General features: G+C 37.8%; 1 protein-coding gene across 2 annotated transcripts in view; it reads left to right on the top strand.

Moving 5' to 3' along the window:
- Positions 1-903: 903 nt before the first annotated feature.
- The window catches only part of LOC306762829 (insulin-degrading enzyme), a 28,210-nt gene continuing 14,064 nt past the window's right edge, over positions 904-15,049 (top strand). Inside the window, exons 1-15 of one of the 2 annotated variants that reach the window (XM_079249459.1) lie at positions 904-1,021; positions 1,782-1,966; positions 2,801-3,008; positions 4,163-4,332; positions 5,051-5,173; positions 6,966-7,078; positions 7,257-7,419; positions 7,797-7,889; positions 8,019-8,110; positions 8,961-9,041; positions 9,443-9,546; positions 11,313-11,415; positions 11,523-11,645; positions 11,998-12,080; positions 13,187-13,331. In XM_079249459.1, coding sequence (XP_079105585.1) covers positions 936-1,021; positions 1,782-1,966; positions 2,801-3,008; positions 4,163-4,332; positions 5,051-5,173; positions 6,966-7,078; positions 7,257-7,419; positions 7,797-7,889; positions 8,019-8,110; positions 8,961-9,041; positions 9,443-9,546; positions 11,313-11,415; positions 11,523-11,645; positions 11,998-12,080; positions 13,187-13,331 — 1,872 coding nt within the window. In that variant the 5' untranslated portion in view covers positions 904-935. Of the gene's footprint in view, positions 1,022-1,781; positions 1,967-2,800; positions 3,009-4,162; positions 4,333-5,050; positions 5,174-6,965; positions 7,079-7,256; positions 7,420-7,796; positions 7,890-8,018; positions 8,111-8,960; positions 9,042-9,442; positions 9,547-11,312; positions 11,416-11,522; positions 11,646-11,997; positions 12,081-12,405; positions 12,551-13,186; positions 13,332-15,049 lie in introns of both variants that reach the window. The other variant, XM_079249458.1, reaches the window with a different exon arrangement.

Below are 15,049 nucleotides of genomic sequence, written 5' to 3'. Positions count from 1 at the left end.
TAATATTACAGTGATTTAACTTGCGTGCCTGTATATAAAAAATAATACACGCCTGTTGGCATAGAATTACTGCGCCTGTGTGTGACAAATTTTTGTTTCTTGTTATTCAGGCAACTTATTTGGGCGACAAAATAGGGGTGATATGGATGAAAAAAAATAAACATTGATACCGCCTACATAATGTGAGATTACTTGCTGTTGTGTAATATTTCCAACTGTATAATCAGTTGAAGTATAAGATTTGTATATATAAATAAGGCCATTTGTCGCCATCTAGTGGCAAGGTGGTGACGACACCTGTAGTCATGCGTGCTCTGCGCAGGCAGATTGAAATGACACACAAATTACAAAATACTCTTAACTTTTATTTTTTCAAAGAAATTCAGTCTATCCCAATTATATATAAAAAGTAGCTTTAAATAAGTAAGAAATAAAAACAAATGGTCGTCATGTGAGAGACGAGGTCACATTGTTGCTCTGTTACACAACTCCTTCCCACTGTAACGTTCAAATTTAGATCTTAAAAAAAAAAAGCTTTATCACTAAAGTTTACATGTTAAAGGGAAGGCTAGTGATATTATAATGTATTTTTCCACGCATTTTTAATAGTAACATTCGATCAAAAGGCCTTTAAAGAAACTTGATCAGACATTGGCAATAAACGAAATCCCTATCTAGGCTACATAATCGATATCAGAATTAACATCGCCACGAAAAATTTGCTAAGCTATAAACTGTTTGACGGCTATCTATTTTTATATACTTATAATTATATTTGAGATTATATCTTTAATTGTGCGATACTATGTAAGTTGTAAATCTAAATGTTGAAACAATACTTTGGCATCGTCACGCTTCGCTCTGGGCTCAACTCCTTTTGGCTGCTTAAAGATGGTGCCCTAAAATCCTCGGTTTATTTTCCATGGGTGCAAAGTATGTTTAAGTGTTTTAACCGAGCGGCCCACTTAACAAGACACCTCCAGTCAACAGGAAGCGGCGTGTGTATTCAGCAAGGTTTTAGGTAAGCGCACTCATGCACATGTTTTTGCTCTCAGGCAACACTATAAATTATTTAACCAAACGTCAAGTTGGCGATCTACCAAAGTAACATTAGCATCTCTAGCTGCTAAAGCCGGTGTTTGTTGACCTAGCCTCCCTCCCGTTGTTAGCTCTGCTGCTACATTAAGCCCCAGAACAGCTTGATTTACTTGTTCAACTTTAATTTGCTTAAATATTATATGTTAAATATCTCCAACGAAGTTTACAAAGCAAGTAGGTTGCTATTTTGATATTTGCTAATATTGCTGGCGCTGTCATAAATGTAAGAAGCTAACGCTAGTTGATAATTCTCTCAATTGGGACTAGTTGGATTAATCTATTAGGAAACAACCAACTTTATGCGTTTTTGTCGTTTTGATCAAGTTTAAGTATTTTTGCTGTCTGGTTAGCAAATGCTTTTTGGCAACATTAACAGTGATACTGACGTATTTACGTAAACTTTTCTTAATATGCTACATGCTATTTGACAACAGCTGTTTGAAATCAAGACGTATTTGCAAAATTATTAAATAAAAGTAAAAGATAAAAGTAATATAGCACACCTTCATATGTTAAAATAATTGGCCAATTGCGGTGACTCCCGACGTACTTTATTGTTAAAATGATGTACCGCTTAGCATTAAGTCATATTAAAAGCATAATTGATGCTTTAAAAAAAAAAAAAAAAAAAGGGAGTTTAGCTATAAATTGTTTAAACTTTTGAACTATTCTCTCCACTGTAGGCTGGTGTCATCCTTACCACTCAGAATGACTGATCCAGCTGTGAAGAGGGTGGTCAGTGATATAATTCGCTCTCCAGAGGACAAAAGGGTTTACAGGGGCCTGGAGTTTACCAATGGCTTGAAGGCAATGCTCATCAGTGATCCAACAACAGACAAATCATCAGCTGCTTTGGATGTCCACATAGGTAAACCTTAAACTGTTGTTAATTGTGCCAGACACTTATGACATCACATGATTTTGTAAAGCAAGAAAAGCCATTGTTTTGTCCTTGATTCATATAAAAGTTCAAAATTGCTGTAATTACATGCACAACGTAACTTGAACTGATTACCTTCATGACAAAGTCTAGATATATACACATTAAACATGGCCATTTGAAGCCTGTTTTTATTTACAAAGTTGCAATTGGTCTACATTCCTACTATCTTTCAACTCTTTTCCAGCTGAGGAGTTCAGGACAGTACAACCCTCGCTTATAGCCGTTTTTGTTCTCGGGCACAAGGGTGTGAACTGAGATGGGATAAAAGGCTTTTTTTTGTATACTTTTCCATTTGGCTGGAACAAACTGCAGAATGACTTGAAACTTCATAACCTGATTCTGTTGAAACTTTTGCAGAAATTGTTGGATGTCTTGGAGGCATCTACAAACATCTGATTGTAGATGTTCTGCTTGATTTATGGATTTTAAATAATGTCAAATTAAGTCTTGTGATACTTTTGTATTTTGTTTCAGAAAGTGTTAATTAGTGGCATTACTTGGTCTTTCAAAGTAGGATTAACAAGCATTGCTTAATATAATTCATACTATTACTATTATACAGTTTGTATGTGGCAATAAATGATTGCTTAACAAAAACACCAACAAATGTTCATATGAATGTCTCATTACACATGGAATATTAAATGTACTTGTAGTAAACTAATAAATAAAAATTCAGTATTTGAATTCATCAGAGCCAAGACAAACTGGTTTCTCAATTATCTATGTGTTTTTCAATCATTTCTCATCTATTCACAGGTTCACTGTCAGACCCAGAGAACATCTCAGGCCTGGCGCACTTCTGTGAGCACATGCTGTTCTTGGGAACACAGAAGTATCCCAAGGAGAATGAATACAGCCAGTTCCTCAGTGAACATGCAGGCAGCTCCAATGCCTTTACCAGCGGGGAACATACCAACTATTACTTTGACGTGTCGCATGAGCACTTGCAAGGAGCTCTCGACAGGTACTTTTAACAGTCATTGAACAGGGTTGGATTTCTCCCGTACCTGTAGTCCATTTTATGTACTTGCGTACTCTGACAACACTCTAGTCTAGTAGGACTTTGCTAGTATAAATATTAGTCATACTCAGCATTAACTCCTGTACAGCTGATTTAGTCATATTTATGTGTATGACTGAAAAGCAGATCAGTCTTCTTTTTAGGTTGTGAATACTTGGTTTAAAGTTACACTTATATCATATGCTTGACTTAAGCAGTTGCTTTGTTACCAGTATGTTGGCCACAAGAGTCTATATGCTAATCTAGTCTAATCTAAGAGAACTGTTCGGTCATTGTCATCTTCTCTCTGGTTACCAGACAGACCTTTGCTGTGCCGTCTTTTGTAACCATTGCTGCACTTCCTGAAACCCCACCCCATCAGGCTTGAAACTTTAGGCACTCAACTCGACGGACGTCTTTAGCCTTACAGGGGGCCATTCTCATTTCCCAGCTGTATTGAAATTAAATTTGGGTGGCCAGAACTGAACATGAAGGATAAGCTTACCTCTTAGAAATGAATGACAGTCAAGTAAGCATCTGTCTCAGTGGCAGAAGCTCGTTGTTCTCATGTGCCTGTGTATTGTGAAGGCAATCCAGACTCTAGTGGTTGGAAAGGACATTGCGGAGTAACCTTAATTATTAATAAAAGCATTGTCTGAAAGGGTTGTGTGAGTGTATAGTTCCCTTTTTATACTTATACTAATTATATAATAAGACTATTCATCCATCAGACATTCATGTCTGGATGGTTTACATTGTAAATTGAGTGCTTAACCTTCCCATAATGTCAGTTCTGTGTAATCAGAAGGAAAAAAACATTTTAATCCAGCTATTGTACAATTTTATAAACCATAAGATAGTGCTGTGGATGCATGTTGTGGAAACAATTGAATTTTGAGTACCAACTTGTGCTTTGCATTTCCTCATTTGCATGGCAGTTGCTCTGACCTTTTTATTTTATGTAAATGATTATTCACAATCTCGTCTTGGTGTCCTTTCTGTGCATGTGGACACAGTCTCGTACATTTAATTTACAAATACTGAAAGCGACAAAGTCTTAACTGCCAGAACTTTACGTTTGTCTGGTGATTTCCTATTGTCCTTTTCCATCCCATCAGGTTTGCCCAGTTCTTCCTGTGTCCTCTGTTCGATGAGAGCTGTAAGGACCGGGAGGTTAATGCTGTGGACTCTGAGCATGAAAAGAACCTGATGAATGATGCCTGGAGGCTTTTTCAGCTGGAGAAGGCCACAGGCAACCCAAACCACCCCTTCAGTAAATTTGGAACAGGTAGAAACCATCAGGAATTTTCACCAGATGAATTTAATCACACCTGTTAATATTGAAGTTTTTGATAAATAGAAAAAAATTCTGAATAGTTTTTACAATTAAAATAAAAAAATGCACATCTGGTCAAGGCTGTTTTCACAACAAAAACTGGGTTTTTCTCTCTTAGTGAATCTGAGGTCAGTCAAATGCACTCGGATCATCTCGGAGCTCAAAATAACCACCTGATGGCAGTCTTGATTTATATAATCTCTGTTCTAGTAAAGTGTAAAAGAGGATCAGACGGGCCTGATAGCTGCGCTGTCAGAGCCGGCTTGCATAATCTTCTTTGGACTGCTGATTTACTTGTTCTCAGAAAAACTCAACCACTTTACTTGATTCCAGATATAACCCGAATTTGATGCCTAGTTTATGCAGATATGGCACACAGTCATTGACTTGACTTATTTTATGATTTATAATACTGTGAAAAGAAATTTCTCCAACTGTTACGCTCTGAAATTGGCAAACTCACAAGGTTTTCTGTTTTTAGTGGATACTGATGTGTTTTAGTGAATGTGTCCTTTTTATTCTTGCTAAGAGGATTACATTTCTGAATCTGTGTATTCAGGCCTTGATAATGGTTACAGTTGACTGTGAAGCTTTAGTATGAAAGGCTTGGCTCTGAATTTGTTAATAAAAGTTGGTGCAACTAATATGCTGATTTTAATATTTCATGCAGGTAACAAATTGACACTTGAGACCAGACCATCTAAAGAAGGGATCGACATCCGTCAAGAGCTCCTGAAGTTTCACTCTACATATTACTCCTCGAACCTCATGGGACTGTGTGTGTTGGGAAGAGGTAAGTCTTTATCGCTTATAAATGTAACATGGAGGTCTTTCAAAATTCTTGCTGTGCCTCAACAAAACACTTGTGTAAGATACCACACGTCTGTGCTGTCATTGAGGAACAAAGCCTGCATTCCATGCAGTACATGGTGGACATGAAGTTTTATTACCAAATCATCATACAGTAGGACACATTATTCTGAGTTCACTTGAGATATTGCAGTTTATTTTGGGGAAGAAAAAAAAAAGATGTCAAGCTTGCAAAAATAGGAGTAAATTAACCTTTCTTTTACATCTAATGAAAAACAAGACTCTCCACCAGCTTTTTAAAAACATTATTTACTACTGATAAGACAATAAATGGAGGGGGAAAAAAGCTCTACCCTGTTTGGTTCACTTGTCCTGGGTCAGGACGCTGTGCACCACTCAGTTTAAGTGACACTTCATCCCTTTGCCCTCAACGTAAAATGGAAGGGCAGACATGAAAATGAGCCTGAGGAAGCTTCGAGTTGGAGGCTGTATCAGCCACAATTGTGATAACACTGTGCAACACCTGTTCTTCATGTTATTTGCAACATGTTGGCTCATCTATCGCCCAAAGAAGAAACTCAGATACTTTAAACAGCCTCTCCATGAAGTTAAACAGAGAAAAAGCCAAAGCAAAAAACCCATCTGTGTCATGGGAAAGTTTTCTCATCAGCAGGGGACAGTTACTGCATATTGGTTGTCTCTATGGACACCCAAATTTATAATTAAAATGAACAAATTGACTAATTAGAATACCAATAATTTTACAATATTTAAAAAATTGTTTTTAATGCTTATTTATAAAAAGTGACAAATTGATTGTTTTACTGTAACTTTGACTGTTTTAATTTAACTTTGTGTTAATACTAGGGATGGGAATATCGAATAGAAAAATTGAATGTCAGGATCTTTTGCTTCACAATTTTAAAATAAATTTTGTTAATTTTTTTTTTAACTCAAATAAATACAAATAATCCATTATAAAAATTTTTTTGTCATTTTTATTGTTCTTATTGATGTTTTTGTCTTCTTGGGCATTATAGCAGCACAAATGATGGACAAAAGCATATCGTCATAGCCCTTATAAATACTCCTTTTTATGTACCTTCAGTTTTATTTCCAATCTCTCTTGTTCATTTGTTATCCTTGTGTTTATATCTGTACCTTTTTTTTTTTTTTTTGTACAGTTTTGTTCTCGGCAAATGACCCCAACATTATATTTCTGTATTTGATTTCGTCAGTTTTGGTCTCAGTAGATCATCTCAGTGTAAAATGCATATAAGCTGAAAATACATAGCAATATGAAAAGAGGAAGAACCTAACGGTGATGCTTTGGAGACAGTAGTGTGCACTAGTTTACGTTTGTCTTTTTATATATGTGTTTATATGTATATATGATGGCATTTTGTGTTCATTTAGTCATTGCAGGTCATAATGATCATTGTACCAATGATGATTAGTACAATAACAATAAGACTAGAGACTGATTTTTTTTTTTCTTTTTTAAAACCCCAACTATTTCTCTAGTTTTTTTTTCTTTTTAATAAAGTATGTTCAAATTTGAATTACAAAGTGTAAAATGTTTATCATAAGGATTTTTTTTTCTTTCCAAGGCATAAAATAAATGATTGAGCTGAAATCCTACCTGGAGGTTTCTTATGATATTTAACATGTTGACTTTATTGATATTTTAGAGCGATCCAGACAAGGTCAGTAGTGATAGATTGTGCGTAAATCTTGAGCAACACATCTAATTTGTTTTCTTGATCTTATCACAGAATCACTTGATGAGTTGACTTCCATGGTGGTAAAATTATTTGGTGAAGTCGAAAACAAGAATGTACCCATCCCAGAATTCCCTGAGCACCCCTTCCAGGAAGTTCACCTCAAAGTGAGTCTCATTAGCTTATGTTATTGTACTCTCTTAGAAACGTTTCCCTTAATGTAAAACTGTGGACACTATTTATTTAACTTTATTAATTTTAGCAAAAGACTTAAAAATATTAGGACATTTTCTATGATTTTCTTTAGGGGGGCTTTTAGTAATACATTTTATTCTTCTGTTACAGCAATTCTACAAAGTGGTCCCTATCAAAGACATAAGAAACCTGTATGTGACGTTCCCCATCCCAGACCTGCAGAAGTACCATAAATCTAACCCAGGGCATTATCTGGGACACCTGATTGGTCATGAAGGACCTGGAAGTTTGTTGTCGGAGCTGAAATCCAAAGGTACATGGGACAATTAAAAAAACTGACCTGCAAACTGATGAACATTTAAAGGATTGCAAAGGATTAAAAAATCTTTCTACACACTCTACACAACAAATGTTATAAAACTTGTTCATGGTTGTTTGATTTCTTTTATTGTAATTTAATCTTTCATAACCAAATGTGAAACTGCTACTGATTACTTTGCCTTTTACATTTAATATCCAGCTGGTGAAACATTTAAGAGAAGTACCTAGTAGAATATATATGATATAATATAAAGAATAGATTGTTTTGGTTTTTTTAGTGCCTGAAGAATGCTCAAATGTTGTTTTTATTGTACAAAGTAAACAAACACCCTTTACTTAAAGAAATGTGCTGTGATCATTATTTTTAAGGCTGGGTGAACACACTCGTTGGAGGGCAAAAAGAAGGAGCCAGGGGATTCATGTTTTTTATCATCAATGTCGATTTGACTGAGGAGGGTCTTTGTAAGTACAACATTTAACATATATATATATATATATATATATATAATCTGCTACGTTAGAGTTAGATGTTATTTTGTTTGTTTTTTTTAAAAAAAAAAGTCTTTCCTGTGATTTGATCTGTCATTGCAGTGCATGTAGAGGACATCATCTTCCATATGTTCCAGTATATCCAGAAGCTGCGCACTGAGGGGCCTCAGGAATGGGTGTTTGAGGAGTGCAAAGTAAATTCTGTTTTTTTCATTAATACAACTTCTTGTCAGCTTTTAATAATGAAAAAATAAACTAGCGCTAATGCGGGACTTCTGTGATGGGACACTTGTATAAGAATATATTTCCATTTATATAGTAGTGATTTATCATAAAACAACCATCTCTTTCCTTTGTTTGATATAGTTGTCAGCCTGTTATTAAAAATCTGTTCAATGCTAAATTTGCTCTTTTATGAATGAATGAATGAGTGGATGGATGGATGGATGACTTTTCAGTGCAATGAGGTCATAGTTGCATAGCACAGTGTGTGAGACTTAGTGTTTTTCTCTATCATAGTGTTCAGTAGCTACAATAAAGAGCTCAGTTCTATGATCATTTGGATGAAACAAGTGATGGTTTTAAGTAAGACCACATGCAGATTGTTGAATGTACCATCTACAATGACAGCTTTAGGAAGACTGTTTGCTCTGCATGACATCTGTGTGGGCAGACTACCGGTCTCTTTCATTTTAACAGACTGTTTCAGCTTTTCTGCCAACACATGATGATCATCGGCCACATTCAGTGTCCAGCTGATCTGCTCCCACCAACAGACTTTCCTTTTCTTTTGTCAGGAGCCTTGTTTGTGTGACATGTTATATAGCTAGTATGAACAAAATGAGCAAGAATAAGTTCATCCTCCTGCAGGGAAAATGATGGCGGGGGAGTGCTTTTCCTGTAGGCAACTGCTCACATCTCGGCCGAGTCTCTTTTTATTAATTTGTAATTATTGAAAAGCAACTGTTGGTCAGAAAATGAAAAGTGGAAAAAAAGACACTTTGTGGACACAAGTTCAAAGTTTTAACATCTCTGTCTTTGCAGGATTTAAGCAAAGTTGCCTTCAGGTTTAAGGACAAGGAGCGACCCCGTGGCTACACCTCCAAAGTGGCAGGTCTGCTTCATGTAAGTTCCAGTTTTCAGCTGCAGAGTAAATGTCTAATGCCTACTGTGGAGCTTACTATGCCAAATTTGGCTGTTAAATTCTTTTCCATTACAACAGGTCTCAGTAATACCTTGTGTTACTGCCCTACTGCAAGACAGGAAACATTTCTATCACTTGTGTAGCAGATTTTGTCATTTCCTCTTCTGTTAGTAACTCACAAATCCACTTATGTACTAAAAAGCTATAAACTTTCACTGGAAATATTTTCCAGTCATCTTTTTGTTTGCTGAAGACTAACAATTATTTTTACCTTTCAGAAATCCCCATTGAATTGAAATGTTTTCACACAAAACTGTTCCGTTAATTCCCTTTTAACCTCCAGCAGCACAGTCTGAATAAAAATCTGCTGTGTGTGTTGCAGTACTACCCTCTGGAAGAGGTCTTAGCAGCAGAGTATCTTCTGGAGGACTTCAGGCCAGATCTGATTGAGATGGTGCTTAATAAGCTGAGACCAGAAAACGTGAGGTTGGTGAGACAAATTTAATATCTGGTCATGAACTGGAAAAAAACCCCAAAAGCCTCTCTTGTTAGAGAGGATCAAACAATAACTCCGATATGTAATAAATGCTCAGAGGTAGTATTTGAATACGATGAGGTAAGTTCTGAGAAGTAGATGCAATTCAAGCTACATTAATGTGAAATAGCTGCTTTTGTCCCTAAAAATGTAATACATGACATCTATACAGGTCTGATTTCTTCTGCAACAAGAAAAGCTCAATAATAAATCAAGTTTAAGTTAATCGGATTTTATTTTAACAGTAAGTTCACTTTGAGATATGTTTGAACTGACTTACAGTGCTAAATGTGCCGCTGTGCCACATTATAACAGATCAGTTAATTATGTATTTGACACAAACAGTAATGGCTTGCGTTGCACAAGTTCAGTCTGAAGCTGAATTTACAAAGACTTTCAAGCAGCAGGACAAAGATGTGTGGAAGCTCCCCCCCTTTTTTTTAAGAGTCATCCTGATCTGCAGTCCTCTGCAAAAAGTCTCACACAATATACAGTTTACACATTTCAGCAAGTCCATCAATAACACTTGCAAAGAAGTAAATGGAACGCTCTAATTGGCTGGCTCTGACTGTGAGTCAGTCTTTGCCTTTTTTTAAGTGTCTATTTAAGCTTTGGCTTTTGGCAGTTCTCGGAGTTTAAAAGTTGGTTCTGTTGGGGTGAGGCCATTATTCCTGTTAGAAAAATTCCAAAAATGGATTTTCCTTATTGTTCCGCCTTCCCTATGTGTTAGTGGGTGTTGTTAGAACAAAGGGCCCCTTCTACTGGGACAATCGTCATTAAGAAAATAAAAAAACCTGGCTAAATGTGAAGAATATAGACTTGGATAGCAAAAAAGTATGAGAAACTAATGTTACTTGAGCATAACTTGCTTATAGGAGACTGATTGTTCCAGACTTATAGATGTTGTTCGTCCCCTGTGCCAAACAGCCAAACATGGGTCCAACACAGAGACGTGTTTGCAGCGAGAACTTCAGTCATCAGGACAATTCACATGGAGTTAAAAGGAAAGCTTCCTTACCTCCAGCTCATTTGCAACGCAGGTTTTTCTTTTTGTGAGCTCCAATGGCAATTAGAGAGAGAAAGAGACTGGTTTTATTTTATCGCGTGCAATAAACTTCAGTATTGCTTCCCAAAACGAAGCTGCCAACACCTGCAGGAGTGCTCCGAGTCTTGTTCTCGTCTGTTGGAGGCAGTACAGGTTTTTAATGAGGATGTTTGTTTTGGCAGGTTCAAGCAAGCCTTTGAAGTAGTGATTAATATTCATATACACTTCAGGGAGATGTCGATTATGACAGTAGAAAGAAGGCATGTCTTGGAAAGTTGTTTACATAAAAGGCATCTGGACACCGAATTGAACAGAATCGAATGTGGAACAAAAACATGACCCCTGGTTCAGACCGTGGTCTGGATTTCAAATCAGTTTTGAATGACACTGCCGCTGCCCTCCTCCCTCCTGCTACCACATATATTATCAGATTAAGCTTTTAACTGTTTAAACTCACACTACATGTGCATCAGGCCACTGTGTTGCTGGTGGAGGATGTGTAAACATTCGGTCACATGTTGGTGGGATGTCTGCATGAAACAGGAGCACAAATGAGATTGTGCATCACTACCATGTGTTGAAACTGCAGCTAATACGACATACAGTTGATAATAATCTCTGATAGAAACTTCTATGTAAATTCTGTTCTTTGTTCTTTCCGTCATTTTCCAGAGTTGCAGTGGTGTCAAAATCATTTGAGGGTAAGACAGACAGGACAGAGGAGTGGTACGGAACGCAGTACAAACAAGAAGACATCTCTGAGGAGACCATCATGGTAAACTTTCTTGGTTGTGCTTTTTCTACATTCATTTCCTGTTGATGATTGATGGTGTCTTTTCCTTTTTAAAAGACGGTTCTGCTGACTGAATGCTTGTTTTGTAGAAATGGGAGAATGCAGACCTGAATGGCAAGTTCAAACTACCCATGAGAAACGAGTTCATCCCCACCAACTTTGAGATCTACCCTCTGGAGAAAGACTCTCCTTCGGTTCCCACTTTAATCAAGGCAAGTGTTTTTTCTGCACGCCTCTGTTAATAAAGGAAAGTCACTCTTATCTGCCTAACCACAGCAGACGGTTCCTGCTTCAATCATTGTGTTGGAAACTTCTTTCATGCTTTCATATGGAAATTTGCTGTGACTGAAACATGAAACATTTAGTGATGTTGTTGCCATGATGTCAAGACTTGTAACTGTGTGCATGTTTTATATCACAAGTAAATGGGGAATGAAAGCCACTGAACCATCATCCTGTCAAACAACCTGTCACAGTAGTTTGTTAGATTTATGTAAATAAATGGGCGAGTATTTCCTGGACTTTCAGAGAAAATGAGAACCTTTTGGTGTTTATTTCTTCCAGGACACGGCTATGAGCAAAGTGTGGTTCAAGCAAGATGACAAATTCTTTCTTCCAAAGGCTTGCCTGAACTTTGAGTTCTTCAGGTGCGTCATTTATTATTTGGAAATTGATCATAAAGAGGGAGTTTAACTCTGACTCAGTTTGCCATCTGCGTTGTGATATCTGATAACTTTCGACTTGGTTAAAGTTAACATCTCATTAGTTCTTAATTGCATACAATAAATATCACTGAAAGTCCTGTAAAAGGGTTATCTGAGGGTTTAATTAAGGCAAGTTGCCATATTTGTGCTCAGTGTGTGCCATGGATATATTAATATTGTTTAGTCACAGGCACTGTGGTTAAATTGTATTTGAATATTTTTCCTTCGCTTTGTATTCTCTGTGTCACCACTGCAATTTTCTCTACAGCCCGTTTGCATATGTGGACCCTTTGCATTGTAATATGGCATATTTGTACCTGGAGCTCCTCAAGGACTCCCTCAACGAGTATGCATATGCAGCCGAGCTAGCTGGCTTGAACTATGATCTCCAAAATACCGTCTATGGGATGTATGTAAGTATTCAGAATCCCCTCCATCGCCCTCCTCCTCCTCCATCACAAACCTGTGTCGTCCAGAATCCTTAATCATCCTAAAATTGGCCTGCCATAGTTCAGCCCGACCTGGTGTTTCAGTCTTTTTGTCCTTTGGTTAACCTTTTTTTTTGTTTTGTTTTTTTAATTTGGAATCTAATATAATTTGGTGCTATCATGAAGTGTAGTAATCTGTACCCAGGCATGACAGGTCCAACCTCTTATCTGTCCACCCTCCTCTTCATCCCTCATAAGTATCTTTTCCTTCCTCATTCTCCTCCTGCGAGAAAGGTGTTTTCTCTTGTCATATCAGCTTGTCCCTTCCCTCTTTTAGTCCATTGCGGTTTGAATACCCTCTTGAATTAACAAAAAAGTTATGTGGGTGTGCTGGTGGCCCAAGTCTTCCCTCAAAAAGGTTTTGCCAGTGTTTATTGTACAGAAAGCTCGTCATGTGGCTGCATATACATACTCTTTCCTTTTTTCTTTTTCTTTTTTTTTTTTTTTTTTAAAATCATTCTTTTTTTTTTTTTTTTAAGCCTTTTTTTTGGCTAATCCCTGATCCTAGGCAAAAGTTTGTTTATCTTTATTTATTTATTTGTCCTTTCTTCCTTCCATTAGTCGCTACCTTTATGCCGATCCCCTGCACTGCAACATGACCTACTTGCTGCTCAGATTACTGAAGGATGATTTAAAAGAGTATACATATGCAGCCCGTCTGGCCGGGCTGGTGTATGGCATAGCCTCAGGGATGAATGCCATCCTCGTAAGTAAGCCGTTTGCAGTCTGGAGGGAAGAGTGGGCTCCAGTGATGGGCCCACCATGCTGCTCTAACAAAGTGGAAATGGCTTGAGTTGTCTGTGCTCGGTTTGATTGTGTGAAGTGTCGTCATGCTTATTCAACAAACAGCTGGATGAAACCAACAACTTTATGTCCTGAAACTGGCATTAAGTTGACCTTAAGACATAATTGAGCTGTATTGGGAGGATTAGAAAAACACTATTGGGAGGTAAACTGGTAAAACCTGGAGATTTCCAGAAAAGCAGTTTAAAGCCTTCATTTTCAGCCTTAGAGCCAGAGGAGGACATGGCCTTAGAAACTACAGTAGTTGGAGTGGTTAAAGCTTCAGCTTTGATTGTAACTTACTGGTTTTTGCCTGCTTGTGCTCTGAAAGGGATGCGTAGATGTTCCCTCTGGGTTTAATGGGCAGATCAAATATTTATCCTGGAGCAAATCTCCGACATTTCATTAGAGGAGATCACAAACTTCTACACTGTCTCCTACGTAAGAAGGCTGACAGTAAAATAACAACCCTACTTGTCATGTATACCGTAATGAACAAGCAAGTTTCAGAGCAGAAGGACAGAAGTTTACAAACACAGATTTTCCTGTAGGATCGTCACACGTGTGAAGCTGGAAAAAGAGCACAGTCATGTTGGGAGTGGATCCGTATTCAGAATGTGTGCAGGGATGGCCTGAGACCTTATCCCAAAGCAGGACACTGTCCTCTTTCAGAGTGAGGGATGCTCTGCTCTACAAGCATGCAGAATATAAAGTTTGAGCCAAGGGGAGGAATTTGGATCGAACCTCACTTAATCACCGTGTGTGTGTGTGTGTGTGTGTGTGTGTGTGTGTGTGTGTGTGTGTGTGTGTGTGTGTGTGTGTGTGTGTGTGTGTGTGTGTGTGTGTGTGTGTGTGTGTGTGTGTGTGTGTGTGTGTGTGTGTGTGTGTGTGTGTGTGTGTGTGTGTGTGTGTGTGTGTGTTACAAATGTTTTGCCTGTGAATGAAACTGCTTGTGGTAGTTTTCTATTTTCTTTCTAATTTCCTCACTAAGATTCCTTCTGTGGTGAGTTTATGAGTGATGTGTCCTCTGAGATGGTGGTCCAACCCATTGTAGCTGCGAGGTTGCACATGATTCGTCTGAGTCAGCACTACTGGCATGGCTGGGTGGCCGTCCGTTAAGATTGATGACGTTAGGAGATTTTACCTTGAACAGGTGTCACCACAGGGACTTGGCGAGAGGGAGGGGTGAGGGATGAGACGAGTCTGAGAGTGTAGCTGTGTGGTTGGAGGTTTTGCTGAGTCATGAAGGACATTAAGGTGCCTGACATGACTAAATGGAATCATTGAATAACCTCTGATGCTTTTTTTTTTTTTTTTTAGTATTAGTTTACATAAAGAGAGTGCATCATCAGCGTCTTGGGTTCCTTAGAGATTTTCAAGAAACGTTTACGCAGACTGATTGTTTGGTTGGTTTCGATTTTAAGCTCAGTTTTGTCATCACATTTCTGATCGTGCTGCATTATCTGATAAAACATTGTCCACTGCAGTGCCTACTGAAGCTTGAGTGATGTTGGGGCTCAAGTTAAATCTAAGGCTGTGTCTGAATGTCCACCCTATTCCCCAACCCCCCCATTAACTACACAGGGTTACACAATGTAACACACTACACAATGCACTCGTTTTGTTGGAGATTCAGACACT

The sequence above is a fragment of the Telmatherina bonti genome (genome assembly GCF_933228915.1).
Source record: "Telmatherina bonti genome assembly, chromosome: 11".
NCBI lineage: Eukaryota > Metazoa > Chordata > Actinopteri > Atheriniformes > Telmatherinidae > Telmatherina > Telmatherina bonti.
The sequence above is the reverse complement of the archived record's forward strand: the minus strand, read 5'-3'. Positions and strand labels throughout refer to the sequence as shown.